The sequence below is a fragment of the Sapajus apella genome, unplaced genomic scaffold (assembly GCF_009761245.1).
Source record: "Sapajus apella isolate SASKATOON/1434 unplaced genomic scaffold, GSC_monkey_1.0 scaffold2, whole genome shotgun sequence".
NCBI lineage: Eukaryota > Metazoa > Chordata > Mammalia > Primates > Cebidae > Sapajus > Sapajus apella.
Window position 1 is genome coordinate 25,571,291 of NW_022436942.1, and position 23,698 is coordinate 25,594,988.

At 43.5% G+C, this 23,698-nt stretch overlaps 1 protein-coding gene across 7 annotated transcripts in view; it reads right to left on the reverse strand.

The window, feature by feature from the left end:
• Positions 1-4,647: 4,647 nt before the first annotated feature.
• Positions 4,648-23,698, reverse strand: part of DIP2B (disco interacting protein 2 homolog B) — a 269,005-nt gene continuing 249,954 nt past the window's right edge. For 5 of the 7 annotated variants that reach the window (XM_032293570.1, XM_032293562.1, XM_032293545.1 and 2 more), the window contains 8 exons: positions 21,655-21,823; positions 20,641-20,811; positions 19,022-19,083; positions 17,930-17,987; positions 16,012-16,086; positions 13,853-14,030; positions 11,586-11,709; positions 4,648-8,743 (listed from right to left, as the gene is read on the reverse strand). In XM_032293570.1, coding sequence (XP_032149461.1) covers positions 8,491-8,743; positions 11,586-11,709; positions 13,853-14,030; positions 16,012-16,086; positions 17,930-17,987; positions 19,022-19,083; positions 20,641-20,811; positions 21,655-21,823 — 1,090 coding nt within the window. In that variant the 3' untranslated portion in view covers positions 4,648-8,490. The remainder of the gene's footprint in view (positions 8,744-11,585; positions 11,710-13,852; positions 14,031-16,011; positions 16,087-17,929; positions 17,988-19,021; positions 19,084-20,640; positions 20,812-21,654; positions 21,824-23,698) is intronic. The other 2 variants (XM_032293552.1, XM_032293551.1) reach the window with 1 other exon arrangement.

Sequence of the window (23,698 nt, forward strand, 5' to 3'; positions counted from 1 at the left end):
CTGTGAACTCCCTCTTACCTGCTTCTTTTGGAACCCCCATAATTTCCAGAGTGTATGTCCTGTTTTGTCAGGTCTGTCTGACCATGGGAGTTATTTATAGAAATGATCTCAGAAATGAGTGTACATCTTTGGAGACTGAGAATGGAGATTCAGAGAAGCGAATGAGGTTATCAGGCAGACTTTTATTAATAGCAACTTCTAACTATTAGGATCTTGCTTGTACTCAGTGTTATTTGAAAAAGTGTGCTTCCTCCCTTGCTGCCAATCCTTCCACCTGCTCCCTGGAGTCCATCCGCTCCAGCTTCCTCAGTGACAGTGACCTGACTTTGTCATTTGTTCCTTACTGCTATATTTAGGAACCTTCCCTCTATTCTGGCTCTTTCTCCTGACACAGGTTTATTTCTTCCATCTTTAAAACAACCCCACCTGATTTTACACCCCCATTCTAACTACAGTCCCCTCTTTCTCCTTCCTACTTGCAGTTGCAGATGAAGCCTCTGGAGAGGAGCCTCTGTTCAGTTTCACCTCCCAGCAATTCTCTCCTGAACCAGTTTTCAGGCTTCTGCCCACACACTTGCACTCAAACTCTCTCATCAAGGCCACCAGGGACTCCCTCATTGCCAAGTCCAGCAGATGCCATCCAATCCCTGTTCTACTCAGGTTTGTTGTGGCTTTGGATTGTTGAGCACTCCATCCTCTTTGATTTTGCTCTTGTTTTTGAGACATAGTCTCGCCCTGTCGCCCAGGCTGGAGTGCAGTGGTGCAATATCAGCTCACTGCTACCTCCACCTCCCATGTTCAAGTGATTCTCATGCCTTAGCCTCCCGAGTAGCTGGGAGTAGCACCCACCACCATGACTGACTGATTTTTGTATTTTTGGTAGAGATGAGGTTTCAGCACGTTAGCCAGGCTGGTCTTGAACTCCTGACCTCAGGCGATCTGCCTGCCTCAGCCTCCCAAAGTGCTGGGATTACAGGCATGAGCCGCTGCACCCAGCCTTCAGCAACCTCTAAATGCTGTTGTTTGCCATGACTCTTATCCTTTTCTGACTCTACGTGTTCTTCCATGGCAATATCATCCACTTTGAATTGCTGTCTCCCAAATCTACAGTTCTAGGCCAGAGCTCTTCTGAGGCAAAGACCTCAGTATTCAGCTGCCTATTGAACCTTTTCACCTGCATGTTCCACAGCACCTCAAAAGAACATGACCAATATGGAGCATAGCGTCTTTTTTTTTTGGAGATAGTCTCACTCTGTCACCCAGGCTGGAATGCAGTGGTGTGATCTTGGCTCACTGCAATCTTTGCCTCCTGGGTTCAAGCAATTCTCCTGCCTTAGCCTCTCGAGTGGCTGGGATTACAGGCGCCCACCAACACACTCAGCTAATTTTTGTATTTTTAGTAGAGACAGGGTTTCCCCATGTTAGCCAGACTGCTCTCCAACTCCTGCTCGTGATCTGCCTGCCTTGGCCTCTCAAAGTGCTGGGATTACAGGCGTGAGCCACCGTACCTGGCCCACAGCGTCTTCCTTCCCAAATCTATTCCTCCTGTTTTCTTCCCTGCCTTGGTAAATGGCCCCACATCCACCTAACCCCCAAGCCAGAAACCTAGGAGTTATTTTGGATTCCTTCTTCCCTACCCTGAATATTCAGTGGTTGGAATCTTAATGCCTCTGATGATTTTATGCATGGCCTCTCTTCTCCGTTCTTACTGCCTTGCTTGAAGTATCCTTGCTCTATGACTTAGTCTGTTTTGTGCTGCTATAACAAGATACCTGAACTTGGATAGTTTATAAAGAACAGAAATGTGTTTCTCACAGTTCTGAATGCCAGGAACTTCAACATCAAGGCACTGGCAAGTTGGCTTGTCTGGTTAAGGGCTGCTCTCTTTCCAAGACAGTGCTGCCTTGCTGTGTCCTCTAGAGGGGAAGAACACTGGTGAAGGGCAGAGCGCAAGAGAGCCACGTACTACTGAATGAAGCCTTCATAAGGGCTCTAACTCCATTAGTGGAGGAGCCATCATGGCCTAATCACCTCTTAAAACCATCACATTGGCCATTGAGTTTCAACAGAAGACGGCCAGGAGAGGTGGCTCATGAGGTCAGGAGTTTGAGACCAGCCTGACCAACATGGTGAAACCCCATCTCTACTAAAACTACAAAAAAATTAGCCTGGTGTGGTGGCACGTGCCTGTAATCCCAGCTACTCAAGAGGCTAAGGTAGGAGAATCCCTTCAACCTGGGAGGTGGAGGTAGCAGTGAGATGAGATTGTACCACTGTACGCCTGGGTGACAGAGCAAGACTCTGTCTCAAAAAAAAAAAAAAAGATTCAACATTAAGAATCTGGAGGGAACACATTCAAATCATAGCACTCTATCACTGCGGTTACTGCAAAGGTCTTCTCCCAACTGGTCTTTCCAGTTTTATCTCCTTTTCCCTATCCATTACAATCTCTGGTTTTATTTCCCTTTCCCTATCCATTCCTATTTTTTTTTTTTTTCCTTTTTTCTTGAGAGACAGGGTCTTGCTGTTACCCAGGCTGGAGTGCAGTGGTGCAATCATAACTCATTGCAGCCCTGAACTCCTGGGCCCAAGAGATCTTCTGCCTTGCCTTCCCAAAGCACTGGGATTACGGGCATGAGCCACCATGCTCAGCCCCAATCTATTTACTATATGACTGCCAGAATAATCTACGTTGCAAATCTGAGCATGTTATCCTCCTGCTTTAAATCCCTCCTTAACTCTCCTTTGCTCCTTTGATAAAAGTCCAAGAGTCTTAGCATGATATAAGATCCTCAGTGATCTGTCCCTGGTTCAAGCCTCCATAATTATCATTCACTTTTCTCCCCTCAAACCTTCCATCCTTATCTTAGTCCTTTTGTGCTGCTATAATGAAATACCTGAGCCTGGATAATTATAAACAGCTTAAATTTACTACTCACGATTATGGAGGCTGAGAAGTCCAAGATCAAGGTGTCAACAGTTTCAGTGTCTGGTGAGTCTCTGGTCTCTGCTTCCAAGATGGTATCTTAAATGCTGCTTCTTCTAGAGGGGACGAACACCATGGCCTCACATGGTGGAGGAGCAGAAAGGCAAAAGGGCCTAGCCAGGTCTCTCTGGTACTTTTATAAGGGCAGTAATCCATTCACCAGGGCACAGCTCCTTTAACTTAATTCCCAAAAGGCCCCAACTCTTAATGCTATCACATTGGGTCTTAAGATCCAACATATGAATTTTGGGCAGACACATACATTCAAACCACAGCAATCTCAGTAATGAATTCTAATTCCCAGAATATGCAACTCCCCTTCCTGCTCACTATCTTATCTGGCTATCTCATCCTCTGAAATCCAGGTCAGAGGTTCCCTTCTCCTGCACAGTTACTCCTCACTATCCCTCACCATCGCCTAAATGCTCTTACAATCCATGTCTGTTCTTAACCCTTGTATTGTATTGCGATTGTTATCCTGTATCTATCTCCTTGAGGGCAGTGACTTGGTATTTTTCTCTCTCTGGCTTCAGTTCTTATCATAGTGCTTACTGGGTAGGCATAAATGTCTGTGACATGAAAAAATGTTCTCAGATGCTAGAAAAGCCTGGAGCAGTTCAAGGACCAGTTTTAGTGTCTGAGAGCAGGCACAACTTGATGGGCTCCCACCAGGTTTCTTGAAACTAGGAATTGGAAGAGCAAATGAAGTATCATTTTAGGAAAAACTAAAATCCAGCCTAATTACAGATTAGAAAAAATTCAAGTTTAGGCCAGGTATGGCGGATCACGCCATTAATCCCTGCACTTTGGGAGGCTAAGGCAGGCAGATCAGTTGAGGTCATGAGTTCAAGACCAGCCTGGCCAACATGGTGAAACCCTGTCTTTACCAAAAATATAAAAATTAGCTGGACATGGTGGCACAAGCCTGTAATCCCACCTACTAGGGAGGCTGAGGGTGGGAAAAACACTTGAATGTGGGAGGCAGAGATTGCATTGAGCAAAGATCACACCACTGCACTCCAGCCTAGGTGACTGAGACCCTGTCTCAAAAAAAAAAAAAAAAAAAAAAAAAAAATTCAAGTTTATGATCAATAGTTTAAAACCATCAAATGACAGCTGGGTGAGGTGGCTCATGCCTGTAATCTTAGCACTTTGGGAGGCCGAGGCGGGTGGATCACTTGAGGTCAGGAGTTTGGTACCAGCCTGGCCAACATGACAAAATCCTGTCTCTACTAAAAATACAAAAATTAACTGGGCATGTTGGCCCATGCCTGTAATCTCACCTACTCAGGAAGCTGAGGCACAAGAATCATTTGAACCCAGGAAGCGGAGGTTGCAGTGAGCCAAGACTGTGCCACCGCACTCCAGCCTGGATGACAGAGCGAGACTTTGTCTCAAAAAATTAAAAAATAAAACTACCAAATGCTGTATGGGTGGGAGAAAACTAAACTATTACCTTGAAAAGTCCTGACAACCAGCTCCTTAATTTTCAAAGAGATACCATGATTCCCTGACTTAGTATCCTTTAATAGCACTGACCCGGGATCTCTGTGTTCACTTTCCTTAGACCACCCCAGCTATCATTGGGTTTTACTATCTGAAGTTAAATTTAAAATCTATGAATTCCCTAGCCTCCACCCAATGTGTGAAGGATTAAACAGTACCAGGCATCAATATTTATTAACACAAGACAAAGGAAACACATTCAATGAGTTAATAGAACACTGTCCAGCCAGATGTTAAATTTAAAAATGTATATCTAGTCTAACTTCAAATAAATAAAAAAACTTTATACATAATTACACAGTACTGTAGTTTGAATTTGACACGGGTAAATATCTTGACAGAAAGTAAACAAAACCGCACTTAGGACTAAAAAATTATTCTTATATCTTTACAGTCTCTTCCTCTGGACAAAGAACATGGCCCATCTACACACACCTAAACCAGAAATGTCATATGAATGATAAAGAAAAGGCCTATTGTGTATTTGGAGTATTGCAGCTTTTTGCTCCAAATACTCGTGCTTTTACATCAAAGCAAACAACAAAAACAACACTAAGGCATAGATCTTGTTGGAGTTTGAGGATGAGGTGATAACTCCTCATTGCTTTAGTCTAAAAGATTCCTGGATATTCAAGGAAATAATTTATTTGGCCAAGATATAGAGCACCATGCCTGGGGCAGAGACCTTAGTAGAAAACCTAAGGCCTCGGGCCCTTGTTGAGTCAACAAAAGCATTATGCAAGCATTGCCCAGGGACTAAAGGAGACACACTCATATGACCAAGACAGGCAATGGTCCCTAAACAGCCTGAGGCAACACAACTTCATGAGGAAAGGACTTGGTACTGGGGAGACCTAGCCCTTTATGAGGCAGGAAGTAAAGACTGTGGATTCACTGAGGCCAATTAGCATGCTGCTCCTTCCCAGGGTCTCACTGATGCAGAAGATGGCATTAGTACAGCTCTAAGAATTCCTAGGGTCTAGGAATTTTCCTGAGGCAGCCCCTTCCTGATCTACTTCAGTTACTTCTGCTGAGAACCAGAAAAAGGTTCAGAAACCTTCAGACCAATAGATTTCTCTTAACCGAGACAGGGGCTTGTTATTTAGTTTTTTCCTACAGACACAAAAACCCAGACAGAATATGTTCCAGAGGACTGGAAAGGCTGTGTTTCTATTAGTTAATGGCATTTCAGGCCTACCTAAGAATCACTTCTACCACAAAGATGTTACTTAATGTGGACAGAGCAAGAGCGCTGTGTCATCAAGAGAACATTTTCTTACTCGAGTCTGTGACAGAGTAGACTGTAAATCTGCAGATGATCCCACAAACACCATCTAAGCAAATGGCTGGGCTCTCCTCTCTCTCCACAGGATGCTTTACCAGAGTTACTGATGAAGCTCCTCAAGGACAGTTCTTAGCCTTCCGTCCTCCATGAGCAGATTTTGGCTTTAGGGGGCATGCGAAAGATCAATAAAGCAGAAAGCAAAAAATAAATCAAGGCCTGAGGAACTACAAAACTAGATAATCAGCCTCTAAGTAACTGGGAGTTGGCCACACTTTGAGATTAACAGAGTAACATATTTGAAGGAATGAGTATAGATCTGCACTGTCCAATATGGTAGCCACTAGTCACATTTGACTAAAGACTTGAAATATGGCAGTGGTTTGAACTGAGATGTGTTTAATACACACTGAATTTCAAAGGCCTAATATGAAAAAAAGTACCTCATTAATAATTTTTATATTGATCCCATGTTGAAATGATAATGTTGAGCTATTGGGTTAAATAAAAGATATTAAAATTAATACCACGGGTTTCTTTTTAATTTTTAATGTGGTTACTAGAAAAATTTAAATTACAGATGTGGCTCTCATTATAGTATTTATAGTGGACAATGCATCTCTAGATGCTTAAACCCTAATCTGTGTTAGTAGGAATTATCAAAGCAACCCACGGAATAGCATCTAACCATAACTTTTAGAACTTGGGGATTATAGAGCTGGACTTATTTATATCAGCTTCAGGATCCCCTGCTTTGTCTAGTGAATCATTAAAAATAGTTTTCAGAAAATTAATTTCCAAATATCAGGCTGTGTTCTCTGCAAACCAAACCATCTATAGACACTGGGATTTCCTGTGTGCCCCAATGTAAGTGCTTTTTTTCTGTCCATCCTAGGACTTCCCTCATCACGTGTAAATTAATTCCATCGAAATGCTGAAAAAGAGATCTGGAACTGGCAAATGTCCTGAGCTCTGCCCTCTGTGGAGGAGGAGTGGGGAAGAAAAGAGGATTATGTGAAGGGACTTACAAAGTGGCTTTTAGTCACAAGACCATGTAAAGGCAGCCCAGAGCACTGCCACTGCAAAGGAGCTGGTCTTTGCATTATAAACCTTATTTTCAGGGTAATTACAAGTCTTAAAAATTGTTTAAAAACATATTTAGTTTACATGATGTTACAGTGGGGTAAATAATATGTAGTATTAAAATAGTCTAAATAAATATTTACACAATAGACCAGAGTGGGTCAAAGAGAACCATTCTGCTTTAACAAGTTAACTCTTTTCACTTTTGAGTATTTTTTAATTTTTAAAAATATTTCTGTTAAGAAAAAAATAATAAGATTCAACTATATTCAAATATATGAAGTATCAGACCAAAGAAAGGAAACCGGGCCAGAGGCCAAACTCAGTCCTGTCTCAGTCTGCTTGGCCTGGGCACCACAGTTATTTCAAAAGAGTTTCCTGCATACGTCAGACTTCCCCGGTTTCAGCATAAGCCTGGCTGCTTTGGCAACCCAGATTGGTCGGTTTTGTGTAGTTACATGGCCTTACAGTTCCATGTGACAGTGGATCCCCACTGCCTTCCTGGCCTATCATTCTTGTTTTTAAACCCCCTGCCCTCACAAACTGGAAGAACAGAGGACACGCTTCAGTTTTCAGAAAAGAGAAGTTATATGGATAAACTGTAACACAGTTTACAATGGGCCTAGAAAAGAGGAAATCCTAAATTCTTACATAGTCACTCTAATTTTGAAAGATCATTTTAACACTGGGGCCAGAGTCAGTTATTGTGGTTCCTTAGAATAGAGTAGGCTCTGATGAATCTTAGCTTTGTGTTAGCATTTTGATTTTTAAATTGAGATTTTCAGCTTTTAGAAATAGGCTGAATTCATAGAAGCTTAAGCTGAGTCCGGGAATGCGAGCTTTAAAAACAAACATAGGCAGCTTTAATTTATAAAATACACCAGCCAACAAAGACATAGAACAATGTGCAGCAAAACCTGCAAACAATTTGCGCTTTTTAGTTACCTAATCAATTACACAACATTAAGAGAATATTGAAATTCTCTCAAAGTTGAAATGTTTCTACTGTGGTTGTTGTAACTATACAAGCCAATTCTTCAAATTTCTAGCTGAATTATGTGTATTCTTATTTACATGTTTTAAAACACTGGTCAAAATGTTTTACAGTTAAGAATTATATATATAACGTAATTCTTATATTCAGTGGGTTATCTAATTTGCTTATGGGTGACTGAAAGAAAGCTGAGTAGTTCCATGTTAACAAACCCCACAGAACATCTAGCTACAGCAAAATGGCAAAATACAGTACAGAGTGGGGAACTGTGTCACTCAGACTACCCCTTTGATGTGAATTCATTAATTCCCTTACAAAATTCTAAAACGGTATTAGATAAAAATACAAGTATGTACAACAGATGAAAAAAATGCAACATGCATGTAATTGCTTTAGTAACGTGCTGCTCACGCCATGTCAAAGCACATGTCTACCAAACTGTTAACATTTTTTTCATTTGCCATCACAGAATTCCCCTTTCCTGTGTGTTTTATGATTGCAGAATCCCACAGGATGAGATGAAGAATATCATGTAGCCATCTCAGCTTATTTCACATCGTTTGAAAGCCTGCTCCTAGCCACAGGTCTTCTGTCTTTGCAATTCTTCAGAATGGCCCCTTGCAGTCCCCGCAAGGCTTGTTACATGTTATAAGCTACATAGATGGGGTCTAACTGGTCAGCTAGGAAGCTATCACGGAGGTGCATCCTCTGCTTCTCTCCTCTGGAGTTGATCGGGATGACACCTGGGTCCACCACAACCACGACGCCAACGATGAGGTAATGCTCTTCCAGGACCACGTTGGTCACTAATGGGACCAGATCTAAGGCTTCCTGTTCAGAGCCGCACAGTTCCACAACCACCACAAGCAAGTTGGTCCATGTGAACACGGCACTGCAATTTCAATGACAGTTCGTTAACTTGTCGCTACATTTTTCAGTGATCTTTTATACCATCTGTCCCAGACTTACACCCATTTCCCTGCCTTGTCCCCTCGATCCCAACCAGAAGGTCAGCAGTCATGTCTACAATATATGACACCTCTTAACTTTACCTGACAAGACCGAGGGAAAAATTATATATATTTTTTTTTGTTGAAGCCGCATTGCCTCAGGCCTATAATCTCAGCACTGTGGGAGGCTGAGACGGGTGGATATGTATATATGAGACACCCTGCCCCTGTGAACACAGCTGAGGAGTCATCCAGAATCTCCTGGGAGTCTGAAAGTGAAATTGAAACTCATCGGGCTGGGCACGGTAGCTCAGGCCTATAATCTCAGCACTGTGGGAGGCTGAGACGGGTGGATCACTTGAGGTCTGGAGTTTGAGACCAGCCTGGCCGCCACGGCGAAATGCCATCTCTACTAAAAATACAAAAATTAGCCAGGCGTGGTGGCAGGCACCTGTAGTCCCAGCTACTTCGGAGGCTGAGGCAGGAGAATCATTTGAACCTGGGAGGCAGGGGTTGCAGTGAATCAAGTTTGCACCACTGCACTCCAGCCTGGGCAACAGAGTGAGACTTGGTCTTAAAAAAAAAAAAAAAAAAAAAAAAAAAAAAAAAAAGTTGTTAACTGGTTATTTGAACCAATGACATCAATTTGAATATTCTGGAGTAGCCGGGGGCACAGAGAAGCAGAGAGAATCCCTCTTTAGGAAGGAGAAAAAGAAAGAAGGGAATGCCCATATGGCTCTACAAAGTAAGGGGACAGTGATTCCTGATGGCCTTCCCATTCCCTTATTTCTTTCTTTCCTGAGACCCAGAGTTAGTTTTTTTGGATCTTCTCAGATAACCAGGTATTCTTTCCATTAATTCTTTCACTTAAGCTTTTTTGAAGGGAGTCTGTTATTTGCCCCATAAGAGCTTTGACTAAGATAATATTCTTTTATTTTTGGTTTTTTTTTTTTTTAGACTAGGCAAGTGCAGTAGTGAGAAAGGGGGAAAGAGTAGAACAAAGAGTTAGACTGATTTGTAACTGACTGTGAACAATCAATTGAATTAACTCACTACCTTCAGACCAGCCTAAGACAGTATTTTTAATTTTTTTTTTACTTTTTCCCTTTTCTCAAAAGGTGTCAGTAAGACAGTATTTTTTTAAACCCAACAGGAAGAGAGTCTGACTCACATGAGTTATTAATGTCCTATGCAAATGTCTCCTATTATGTAAAGGGGACAGAAGCCACTTTCCACTGAGTGAGGTTACTGAGTTAGAAGGTAGGGCCCTTGGCCGGGCGCGGTGGCTCACGCCTGTAATCCCAGCACTTTGGGAGGTCGAGGCGGGTGGATCACGAGGTCAAGAGATCGAGACCATCCTGGTCAACATGGTGAAACCCCGTCTCTACTAAAAATAAAAAAATTTAGCTGGGCATGGTGGTGCGTGCCTGTAATCCCAGCGACTCAGGAGGCTGGGGCAGGAGAATTGCCTGAACCCGGGAGGTGGAGGTTGCGGTGAGCTGAGATCGCGCCATTGCACTCCAGCCTGGGTAACAAGAGCGAAACTCCCTCTCAAAAAAAAAAAAAAAAAGAGTCAAATGTCTAAAATGAGAAAATAATGATGGTACCCAGCCTTTCTGGATGCTTTCCAGATGTCTAAAGATGTTCTTGCCTTGGTCAGAGTCTTGTTCAGGTCTGGGGAGAGACTCTGATGAAGTCAAATGCATTATTAGACAAAGACGTATCTGGAAAGCATGAGCAACCATAAAAAACTGTGGCTGTTTAGCACAGGGAAAAGTGGTGAGGAAGGACACATTCACTAAAATATGCAGAAAACAAACCAAATAGATTTTGCCTTGGTAAAGAACCCAGAATGAGAGCCAGTAGGTAAACACGACAGAGGTGGTTTTTTTTTTTTTTTTTTGGCTGCTTTTTTTTTTTTTGAGACAGTCTCAGTCTGTCACCAGGGCTGGAGTGCAGTGGCAAAATCTTGGCTCACGGTAGCCTCAATCTTCCAGGCTCAAGTGATCCTCCAACCTCAGTCTCCTGAGCAGCTGGGACTATAAGCATGCTATCACACCTGGCAAATTTTTGTATTTTTGGTAGAGATGGGGTTTTGCCATGTTGCCCAGGCTGGTCTGGAATTCCTGGGCTTAAGCGATCTGCCCACCTTGACCTCCCAAAGTTCTTGGATTACAGATGTGAGCCACTGTGGCCAAACCACAGTTTTACAGATATTAAGTCCATACAAGGTTGGATGATCCTTTTTATCAGGAAAAATGTAGGCGGAATTCCTGCAAAGAGCAGGAAGTTGGATGAGATAATATCAATTACCCTTTTCATCTGCTTACCACTTAATTGTTAACAAAGCACATTCTCATTTGATGCTTCTGATAATTAGGAAGTAGCAGAGAGTGTTTTACAGATGAGGAAAGCAGGGTGGGAAAGCACAGCCTTTAAGCTGGTTCTTTCCACCATATTACACTGACTTCTAAGAAGTCAATGATCTGTTAGTCCCTTCCCATTATGAGAGTCTATCATTCAAAAAGGACTCAGTTCCAGTGTTCCACAGAAGGTGCCAGAATATTCCCCAAGGGCCTCATGGCCTCATCTGGCTCCCGTGGATAGGCCTTGCTGGCCACAGCAGATTGTATACCCAAGACAAGAATCAGTCTATTTCCTTATTCCTCCCATGGAGCTCTATGTCTCAAGGTGGGTATGTGATACCAGTGACCAAATAAATAGCTCAGTTGAGATTACGACTAAAGCTGAAGTGGGAAGCGCAGTGTGTGCTGGGGAAGTTACCATTCAGCAATGCTTCTGTGGATCCGGGACACTGAGGTCTCAATATCGATCGGATGGTATCGTAATCCTCTCAGCTCCAGCGTTTCATCCAGTGCTCCCACCACATACAATGCATCATGACGCTCTGACAGAAAGAAAGCGAAAAATGTGGCTTACACATATACTGAGGGCAACGTAACACTGGAGTCCAGAGCACAGGGGTCAGAGTGCCTGTCACCTGGCTCTGCCCTTACCAGTGTAACTCTGGGCAAATTCCTTAAGGCTGTGAATCCTGCTGCCCCTCTGTGGGATAATAATCATTGACTGCTGTGAGGATTTATTAGGTTAATCCATTCATGGTAGTTAATATGGTATGTGGTACACTATAAATGATACCAGAAATTAGCTATTATTATTAATTAATTAATTTATTTTTGAGACAAAGTCTCGCTCTTGTCACCCAGGATGGAGTGCAATGGTGCAATCTCGGCTCACTGCAACCGCCGCCTCCTGGATTTAAGTGATTCTCCTGCCTCAGTCTCCTGAGTAGATGGGATTTACAGGTGCCTGCCACCACACCCAGCTAATTTTTATATTTTTAGTAGAGAGGGGGTTTCACCATGTTGGCCAAGCTGGTCTCGAACTCCTGACCTCAGGTCATCTCCCTGCCTTGGCCTCCCAAACTGCTGGGATTACAGGCGTGAGCCACTGCACACAGCTAGCTATTATTATTATTGTTTTTATTATTACTACATGTTAGGAACTGTGTTACATGCTGGGGAGACAAAGCTGACAAAACCCAATTCCTGCTCTGAAGGTCCTTACAGTTGAGGCAGGGGAAAAGATACACCAAGAGACATTCCATTCTAATGTAGCAAGCCCACCAACAGGAGTGTGTATGAGGTTCGGAGGGGCAGAGGACATCCACTGAGTCTAGCTCCTAGTTCAGAGAAGGCTCCTGGAAAAGCTGAGGGCAGAGCTGAGCCCTTGAGGACAAACAGGCTCAGCCAGAGGAAAGAGAGGGGAAGAGGAAAGAGAGGAGTTGAGAGGGAGAGGAGATGAGCAAGTGTCATTCTTTCTAGGTAGCTTCATGGAACACAGACATTAGGAGAAGGGTTGTAGAATGGGGGGAGAGTAGTCCTGGTTTCTAACAGGCTTGTCATCTAGCTAGGACACAGAAGGAAGATGATTTGCAATAATTTCTGGAAAAACACAGACTTCTGAAAAACTGAGCAAAACAAAGTGACTGAAGCTGTTGGAGTAAAAAAGATCAGGAGGCCCAGCAGAGGCTCCCATCACCTGGTGAGCTCATGAAGACTGATGACAAAAACAACAGAAACATAGCTGTGAATGACTAATGGGTGCTTCCTGTGTGCCAGGCACCGTTCTAGGCATCTAAATGCATCACGTCCTTTAATCTCACATCATTTCCATGAGGCAAGAAACAGTCATCCCCATTTTCTAGGTAGGAAACAGGCTAAGTGATTGCTTAAGGTCACCCAGCAAATGGCAGAGGTGGGCTGTAATACCAGGGTACCAGGCAGGGATGCCACCCTCTGCTCCAATGGGTTGCCCCTGCCTCTCCATGAAATCTGGGGAACTATGGACACTGGTCAGTATGAAACTATGGAGAATTTAGGCCTTTAAAATCCAGCAAGTTATATACCTATCACTTCTTCAAGCACAGGATACAGTCAGTGTTGTGTATTTTTAAATGGCTATCAGTGCCAGTTCAGGAAGAAAAGGTGACAGGCAGCAGTGAAGCTGTGACCATCAACTGGGCAGAGGATGACAGGAGGGAATCCTCACATCAGAGGCCTGACCAGAAAGCAGGCTGTGCCCAATGCGAGACACCAGGGGGCTGCCATTCCTCAGCAAGATGGCTCCTCAGAACTGACGCCCCTCTCAAGGAATAGGGCTGTTCCTCCTGCTCCCCGAGTGGTATGCAGGGTAGAAGAGCTAAAAGATGTAATGCTTGTTCGGGGTGTGGAATCAGCCCCACAGGGACTGAAAGTTTGTGTTTGGCCAGGGATGCTCACTCGCCATCAGGCCCATCTCTTTGACTCACAGCTCAGGATGCTCCTGGACTAGCCCCAAGTGCTCACCTCCCAGACACTCTTCACGGGGCAAAGCATGACTCCAAATGAATAGAGAGTCACTTATGGGTTCAAGAGTCACAGAAGGAAGTAAATACACACACTCTACAATCTAAGAAAAGCTGAAGGAGGTCAGCTAGTTCTATAGAAACACAAAGCAGGCCCAACAGGGAGGAGCTGTTGCAGAAGTACCTCCAGTGGCCGCTGTGAGCTCGGTCCGGCGGACGAAACCAAGGTATCCTGTCCGAGCCCAGAGGGTCTGAGCAGCATCTCCAAAGCTGAGGCGAGTGTTGAAATGATCAGCTTGAAGAGTCTCACTATCATAGATGGTATAGTAGCCGCTGGCTGTATGGGGACTGTTCACCCAAATCTACAAGAAAAGGGCTTTGGTCACAACTCACTGGGAACACACAACTGTATTAATTCTCTTGGATCAGGTTATTTTGATTTTTTAAATCTCATTTTTATATGAAAAACAACTGCATTAATAAAAGCAGCTAATATTTACCAGGTGCTAACCGTGTACCTCATCTCCATCCAACCCTATACATATGACAACACAGATCATACAATGTTGTTCCCATTTTACAGATGAAAAAACAAGGAGTTAACTACTTCACCTAAGATGCAGAAATGAGGAGACTCATACCCATGCCTGTGTGGCTCTGGTGGCCGTGCTCCCACCCACAGGCTACCCTGTCTCCCTGGCTCATTTCTCACCCTCCTCCAGAGTTCCATGAACACATCAGGGATCATTTCTGTGCTTCCAGGATAACTGTGGAAGCCCACAGGGAAACACCATGGGGTGTTTGAGTTTATAATATAAACAGAGCAATAATTAACAATATTACTGGGAATCATTATGTGACAGACACTGTTCTGTGTACATTACAGATGCAGGTATTAATACATTTAATTGTTATAATGATTTTAACTCAGGAGGTGAGGTAGGTACTACTACTACTATTATTATTTTAACTTAAAAAAATTTTTAAATAGGCTGGGTGTGGTGGCTTATGCTTGTAATCCCAGCACTTTAGGAGGCTGAGGTGGGTGGATCACTTAAGGCCAGGAGTTCAACACCAGCCTGGCCAACATGGTGAAACCCCATTTCTGCTAAAAATATAAAATTAGCCAGGTGTGGTGGTGCATGCCTGTGATTCTAGCTACTCAGGAGGCGGAGGCAGGAGAATCACTTGAACTAGGGGGATGGAGGTTAAAGGGAGCCAAGATGGGCTCAGAGCAAGGCTCTGTCTCAGAAAAAAAAAAAAAAATTTTTAAAGTAGAGATGGGGTCTTTGCTGTGTTGCCCAGCTGGCCTCAAACTTCTGGTCTCAAAGTGGAGTGGCTTCAAACTCCTCCTTCAGCCACCCAAAGTGCTAGGATTATAGACATGGGCCACTGCACTTGGCCAGTGCTATTATTATTTATGAATGAGGAAACTGAGGCCCCAAGAGATTAACCTAATATTGAGAAGCTCATATGTGACAGAGCCCAGTTCATCTGGCTCCTGTACCTACAGTATTCCTCCCATTCAGCTATGTGATGAAATATCAGCATCCTTCAAAGATTTTGGGGGGCTGGGTGTGGGGACTCACGCCTGTAATCCTAGCATTTTGGGAGGCTGAGGCAAGTGGATCACGTGAGCTCAAGAGTTTGAGACCAGCCTGGGCAACATAGTGAAATACTGTCTCTACTAAAAATATAAAAAGTTAGCTGGGAATGGTGGCATGTGCCTGTAGTCCCAGGTACTTGGGAGGCTTAGGCACAAGAATCACTTGAACTCGGGAGACAGAGGTTGCAGTAAGCCCAGTCTGGGCGACAGAGTGAGACTCTGTCTCAAAAAAATAAACAAAAACAAAGATTTAGGGGAAGAAAATTAACTATTTCACATAGTTAATTTTTATATCCTTATATATAAATAACATATATTTATATATAATTTTTTTGTTGTTAAAGGGCTGGGCCTGGATTTTTTTTGTTAATGCAAATATAAATACATTTTAGAATACAATATAACATTTGAATGACCTTAAAAATTTTTTAATATGTGACTCCTTTCAGTTTCATACCTTAATAGGTGGGAACATGTAGGATTGCTCACTTTCCTTTCTAGCTAAGGGCATGTCAATGGACAAATGTGACATGACTTCCAGTTTGAGTGCGTAAATCTTCCCTTGATCCCAGTTTCAATCTCCCTCTTCTATTTCAGTCTCATGCTTTACGGGAAAAAAAATAACTCTATTCACAACGGGGGAAAGCTAAATCCACAGTTTTACTGATTTATAAAATGTGAACCCTAGAGTTTTTTACTGCTGACTTTTCAGAGTAAAAATGAAAATTATTACAAACCTCTCCAAGGTGAGAGTCTCCAACTGGCCCTTTGGTCTCAGGATTAACAATGACCACTTTCACTCCAGGTAAAATCTAAGCATCAAAGGGAAAATACAAAGATTGGGTTCAGTGAAATCCAGTGACCTCCAGGAAATACACAGTTAACTGCTGGAGAGGTGGGAGAGGCACACAGGGCGGAAGCCAGCTGTAACAGCATCACAGCAGCTACCGAGGGGACAATAGCAGAGACTTTCTATCTTGCTCTTATTGAGTCTTCCTCAGTTCATTGAAGACCAAAGGTCTAATAAAACTCAGCCTCAAAAATAAAACAGGGAGCCAGTCTGCCATCTCTTCAAAGGGATGAGAAACTGTAGATCAGGACCTTAACAGTAGAATTTGTAGAATAACCTTCCCCTTTTCATGCTCTTTCTCATTCACTGGAATGATGGCAGTAAAACCCCTTAAAACAGAAAGGGCAGAAGGCAGGGAAAGCCTGAGTGACTCCACTCCAGACTTCAGTTAGTGCTAGAGTTGGAGCAATGTGAAGAGTGAGAGGACGGTGGCAGCTTTGCAGGACAGAAGGATATCCACGACTCCAGGACCTTCCTCAGGAAGGAAAAGGAAGACACAAATGCTGGCTGAGGGAATGCCTCAGCCATTCTAGCCAAAAAATGGCCTCTCTGGTTACCCACATTCTTCCCCCTTTGAACTCCCTTTTTATCTTGGGTTTCTAAAGTATGAGGTTACTTTAGAAGCCCTCAGTAATTATCTGGGCGCAAACATCTAAAACCTCAAGGAAGAGACGAGGCTGGGCACAGGCTAATGCTCGTGAGTTGTGCTTGGCTGCTGAGGCAAGTGAAGATGTGACAAGGCAGTGACAAAATCAGCCAAACCCCCCTGGCACATGCAAGCGACGAGTGAGAATGGAATAAGCGCCTGATGGGTGATACGCCACTAGATAGGTTTTGCAGGGATTCTTTTTTTCCTTCACAGTTTTTTCTCTGCCCTTCAGAATTACTAGAAGGGATTCTGAGGCATCATCACTATCTCATCAAAGGGCAGAGAAACTCCCACCTGTCTTGACAATGCATGTGGGTGTCTTATCTTTAGCAAATTGTTTCTCACTAAATCTCTCTTTTAGAGGCTCATTCTAATCTAAGAAATGTTACTCCCACAGAATTCTCTCAAATATCTTTAATCTCATCCCCATTCTGATTTTCCTTTCAACTTTAAATGTGTGTGTATCTTCCCAGACCTTAAGCCACACTCTCAACTCGGCCTCTCCTAGCTTTCTCCTTGGGATGTTTATAAAATAGAACCAGGCTGGGCACAGTGGCTCATGCCTATAATCCCAGCACTTTGGGAGGCTGAGGGAGGCAGATCACCTGAGGTCAGGAGTTCAAGACCAGCCCAATCAACATGGTGTGAAACCAAATCTTTACCAAAAATACAAAAATTAGCCGGGCATGGTGGCAGTTGCCTGTAACTCCAGCTACTCGGGAGGCTAAGGCAAGAGAATCACTTGAACCTGGGAGGCAGAGGTTGCAGGGAGCTGAGATTGCGTCACTGTGCTCTAGCCTGGGTGGCAGAGTGAGACTCTGTTTAAAAAAAAGACAGTGCTGCTGAGCAGTCTAAAAAAAAAGAACCAGCTCTTCTATCCACCTTTCATACAAGGAGCGCTGCATTTTGCTAGTCAGTCAATAAGAATAACATGTCAGTTGGATTTTTTAAAAAATCTATGGAAATTAAGAGAGTTCAAATTTACTATTCTTATCTATGTACCTATATGAATTTGAAAGTATTAGCCAAGCTGAAATTATCTCCAAATTTCAATTAAGGCTTGCCCTGGACACTAATACGGCTTCCGGTTTCCTTAAAATGAACCACATCTCCAATCCATACAGCCTACCTTCCCATGGTCAACAGAACAATTTACCTTTCCAGACTCTGAGAGGAGCAAACTCTGGGGGGCGCCACGTTCCACAAGACGAACCCTGCAGAAGAACGGTATTTACTGTATATAGGGCTTTTAAGAAGAGAAGTCACCACGTTCCTGATGCTCAGTGCTGCCTTCCCAGGACCTCTAACTTGTCTATCTTCCTCACACCACAGCAGGGTTTCTCAAACTCAGCACTACTATTTTGGCCAGATAATTTTTTGTTGAAAGGGGCTATCCTGTGCATTGTAGAACGTTTAGCAACACCTTTGGCCTCTGCCCACTAGATGTCAGTAGCAAGCCCCTTTTATGACAACCCAAAAACGTTTCTAGACATTGTCAAATGTCCTCCAGGGGCGGCAAATTCTTCCTAGGTTTCAAACTGCTGCATGAGAGAAATGCTCTACCTAGGCAGGGCAGGTCAGTGCAGTGGGGCACTCCAGATAACACAATCCAGGGCAGTGGGACTTGAAGAGGTCTCAGAGCCCTGGGCCAGTGCTCAGCTCAGGACCCAGCTAAAATTCCCTTTTGGGCTGAGGAAGCAAGCTTTTTTTTCACCCCTGGGGCTCAGATAAAGTGTTGTTTCAAAAACCCTATGCTGCTCATTTATCTTATCTGTCCTATCTTTTATTTTTAAACTCTTAGAGGAAAGAGACTGTCCATTTTAGTTTAATTTATATCAAATGTCACAAAATACTTTTATATGGGTAAGAACTAAGTATTATAGTTTAATATTAAAGAACAGTGTAGCAACGGAGAAAATTAAAGCTTTCTTACAAATGTGAATCTTATGTATTAATGATAAAAACAAATTCCTTCTCTCTTCCCATTCCCCTCCTAGAAGATACGAACAAAAGGAATGAGGAAAAATGCTGGCTCTGACGTTCAGAATTTTTTTTTTTTTTTTTTTTTTTAAGATGGAGTTTCACCATGTTGGTCCGGCTGGTCTTGAACTCCCGACCTCAGGTGATCTGCCCGCCTTGGCCTCCAAAGTGCTTGGATTACAGGCGTGAGCCACCACGCCCGGCCCGAGGTTCAGAATTTTTTATGCTTAGGAACTAGCAGGGAAGGAGCGTAATAAATCTGCTGTACCTGTCATGTCTTAGCGATTTCAGATCCACATACACAGTAGTTGGATCAGGCCCTGAGGTTCCCTAAAGAAAGACAAATCAATGCATTGTTTAGAATTTCGATAAACTGTATTTCACATTTCAAACCAAGAAATAATTTAGCCATATACATGAACAATCCACACTCTTTTCACCTCTCCTCCCTTTGGAGAGTAGGCCCCCTGCTCTCCCTCTTATCACGGACACTATGGCAGCACTGAAACGCTTCCATGCTGAGGAGGGCTTTCATCCCTGGATTCAAAGCAGAAGTGAGACAAGTTGGCAACTCAGGGCCTTTCAAAACCAACACTGGCGACTGTGACAGCAAGAGGCCTATGATGGGACTCAAGATTAAACCATCAAGACCCTTCTGAAAGAAGAAGGTCTCAGAAGACCTGAAATAATCCACCCATGTGTGCTATCTTTTTTAACTCATTGTTGTCCATGTCTATTATTTGCCTTATTTTTTTAAGAGACAGGGTCTCAATCTGTTGCTCAGGCTGCTAGAGTGCAGCAGTGCAATCATATCTCACTGCAGCCTCAACCTCCTAGGCTCAAGCAATCCCCCTGCCTCAGACTTCCAGGTAGCTGGGACCAGAGGCATACACTACACCCAGCTATTTTTTTGTGGGGGTCGGGGTAGAGATGAGGTCTCACTATGTTGCCCAGGCTGGTCTCAAACTTCAGGGCTCAAGCAATCCTCCTGCCTTGGCCTCCCAAAGTGTTGTGATTATAGGCATGAACCACCATACCTGGCCCCATATTTGCCTTATTAGCTAAATTAATACATAAAATTGTCTCAGTTCTAATCCCTCTTCTGTTATTTACCCATCAAGAATAACATGACAAAGTTGCCATCTGGGTGGAGAAGAGAATACAAGCTTATTGATTGAAAAAAAAAAAAAAAAAAAAAAGGTATAGAATATAGAGACAGAAAAACAAAAGGTCAGGGCTGGGCGAGGTGGCTCATGTCTATAATCCCAGCACTTTGGGAGGCTGAGGTGGGTGGATCACCTGAGGTCAGGAGTTTGAGATCAGCCTGGCCAACAGGGTGAAACCCTGTCTCTACTAAAAATACAAAAAAAAAAAAAAAAAAAAAAAAATAGCCAGGTGTGGTGGCATGTGCCTATAATCCCAGCTACTCTGTAGACTGAGGTGAGAGAACCGCTTGAACCCAGGAGGTGGAGGTTGCAGTAAGCTGAGACTGCGCCACTACACTGCAGCTGGGGTGAGAGTGAGACTCTGTTTCAAAAAAAACAAAAAAGAAAAACATAAGAAGGTCAGATACAAGTAAAATCCAAATAGGACTCAAATCTTTGTGACTTATCATCATGACCACATGACGATGACTCGAGTAAACACTAACACTGTGCTCACTGCCAGCACTGCTCCGAGAGTACAGAGCTGCCTAGGGAAGCAGAGTACTGCTACCTTCACCTTACAGACCAGCAAAATGAGACACAAAGAAATCGAGATAAAAAGCCCAAAGTAAGTAAGTGCAGCCGGGGCCCAAGCCCAGACAGCCTGGCTTCAAAGCCCATGCTCTGGGACACTCCACAGTCCTCTCCCGTTTGTGAGCAGACAAGATTTCATGAGGGTCACCTGTAAACATATTGCTACATTGACTCTTGATCCAAAAGTGGTGCTGACAGCCCGCGGGGACAGCCCGATGTCTTTGAAGAGCTTGGAGAAGGACTGCTGGAGTGCAACGCGGGGCCGCTCCTCTGCCACCACCACACAGGTCCGGACGCAGGAGAGGTTGATCCCTCTGGTCTGCAAGACACCGTTGCATAAGACACCAATGGGAGCGAAGTCAGTAGGATCATAAAAGCACCGAACAGGCAGGGCCACTGTTCTAGCTCCTTGGTCAGGAAAAGCCAAGCAATTTTGTGTTCTCACCTCAGGCACACAGAGAAAGCAGCTTTCAGAAAAGAAGAAACGGCCAAGGCATCCCATTAAAATCACTATCTGCTGGTAAATTTTCTCATTCTCTAGTTATTTCCTTTTTCTTCTAAAAATCTAAGGCTCTTCAGCAATATATTTTTATCCCTCCTCATTTCTGTACCTTAGATGTCCCCTATTTGATGGGACTGAGAGAAAAATTAATCCAGAACTATGGCGACCTCATCTCTTCTCTCCTTTTGCTTCCAGAGGTCATATTTTTCTAGCAAAGAAAATTCAGGATTTTCTGACTTTCTCATATGCCAGTCAGACAGATCGTCATTTGACACACACATGAATGAGCTACCTTTATCTTTGGGAATACTCCAAATTCCTAATATTCTGAGGTTTCAAATTCTATTACAAAAAAGAAAAAAGTACTGGAAGCCACAGTTCCCTTTTATCTTTACATAGTCTTTCCAGTTAGCCTCCCAGCCAGTTTCTCCTTCTTGTTCACAAAGTAAGAATCATGTTAAACTGTGGAAGATGGAAGAGTACACTAAATTAGGAAGGTGGAAGAGATAAACTCACCAATGTTTACAACACACCTTTTAACTGAGTGGCTTGAAAAAGGCAAGCAAACATGTCTGCCAGCCCCTACTCTGGCCCTATTACGTCCTGCCGCATTTCTTCAAAACCTTTTGGGACTGGCCAGCTGCTGGAGCTGCTTCTTACCTTTAGCACTTCCACTTGGTTGCCAAGACCTTTGGTGCAGAGCTCCATCACTGAATAGGAGCAGAAAGTGTCCCTTATTTTGTACTGGTTGACCGTGGCGAGCCAGAGGAAAAGGTTGTTCTCTAACTCCATAGGAGGAATTAAGACAGACTGGTGGCCTGAATACACACTGCAGCAAAAAAGGCAAGAGCTGGAATCATCAATTCATCCTTGACACCCGAAGCTTCAGAACCTCACCAATTGAACAGACATTTACTGAGTGTGAGGACCATGTAGAGTCATATGAGATATAAAGGTATAAGAATTAGTCTTGTTTCTATGCGACTTGCAAGAGGAGCAACTATGAAATAAAGCAGACTGTGACAGGTCACTTTCATCTACATAACATTCTTACAGCTGTCCTCAAGCTAATTAATATGGTTAAGATTATACTAACCATTCTGGAAAGGTAATTCCTAATAACTAATCTTTTTTTTTTTTTTCATTTTCTATTCCTTTTCCAGAATCACCCGCTGCAGACCTAATAACTAATCTTTAAAACCCTAAAGGGGTAGCATTTTTTTCTTTCTCCTTAAGTGTGGACTGAATTTTATTTCTATAGTTTATTTTAAAGATGTTTATGGACATTTTATTCATGCTCTGAATATGAGATATGAATCAAGAGCATTGAGATCACATACTAAAGAGCAATTCATTCACACTGGAAAAGCCAGGGCAGGGGAGTAGTGGTGTGCTTCACAGAGTTAGCGACACTTGAGCTGGAGCTTGAATGAGTATGAATTTGACAGTGGCCGGAAGAAGTGGGGACGGTAGTGAGGGTATTCTAGCCAGAGGAACAACATATACAAAGGCCAATAAGTACAGCATGTTTGAAGCCATCAGAAATATTAATAGTATTCAAGTGGCTGGGCACAGACACTCGTGCCTGTAATCCTAGCACTTTGGGAGGGCATGATAGGATAATCGCTCGAGCCCAGAAGTTAAAGACCAGCCTGGGTAATAGAGTCAAACTCCTGCCTCTACAAAAAAAAAATTAAATAAAAAAAATTAGCCAGGTGTGGTGGCACACACCTGCAGTCCCAGCTAGTTGGGAGGCTGAGGTGGGAGAATCACTTGAGCCTGAGAGGTGGAGGCTGTAGTGAGCTGTGATTGTGCCTCTGCACTCCAGCCTGGGTGACAAATTGAGACCGTGTCTCCAAAAAAAAAAAAAAAAAAGAGAGAAAGAGAAAGGAATGACAGAAGGATGGAAGGAAGTAAGGCTGGAGGAAGGGAAGGGAGGAGGGAGAGGGAGGGAGACAGAGAGAGAGAGATAAAGAAGAGAGAGTATTCAACTGAAATCCTAGCACACAGGGTACACAGAGGAGTAAGGCCAGAAAGGCTGAGGCCAGCTCTGAAAGAGCTTAACCATCATATGAGGGAGTTTAGCCTTCACCCAGCAGGCAGTCGTTGCAGCTTTAAGTTGGGGCAACACTGACAATATGGAGATATGGAGGAGGAATTGGTGATACGAGCCACTGAAGGCAGAGAGACAGGAGAGGCTGCAATAGTTCAGGTGAGAGGTGATAAAGCCTTGAACCCAACAATGTAGGCTAGAATAAAAAGGAAGGGACAGGGCTGGTGTGGTGGCTCACGCCTGTAATCCCAGAACTTTGGGAGGTTGAGGCAGGTTGATCGCCTGAGCCCAGGAGTTCGGGCCTAGCGTGGGCAACATGACGAAACGCTGTCTCTACAAAAAAATTTGCCAGGTGTGGTGGTGCGCACCTGTAGTCCCATTTACTCGGGAGGCAGAGGTGGGAGGATCGCCTGAGCCTGGGAGGTGGAGGTTGCAGTGAGCTTGAGATTACACTATTGCACTCCAGTCTGTGCAACAGAGCAAGATACTGAGTCAAAAAATGAAAAGAAAAAAGGACAGAAAGGAAACATGGATCCTCATATCCATATTCAGTCCATCAACAGGAAACACTATCAACACAAATATTTTTTTTTAAACAACAAAAAGAGTTCTTATCGTGTCTCATCTATAGCCACAAAGCTTAAAGTGTTG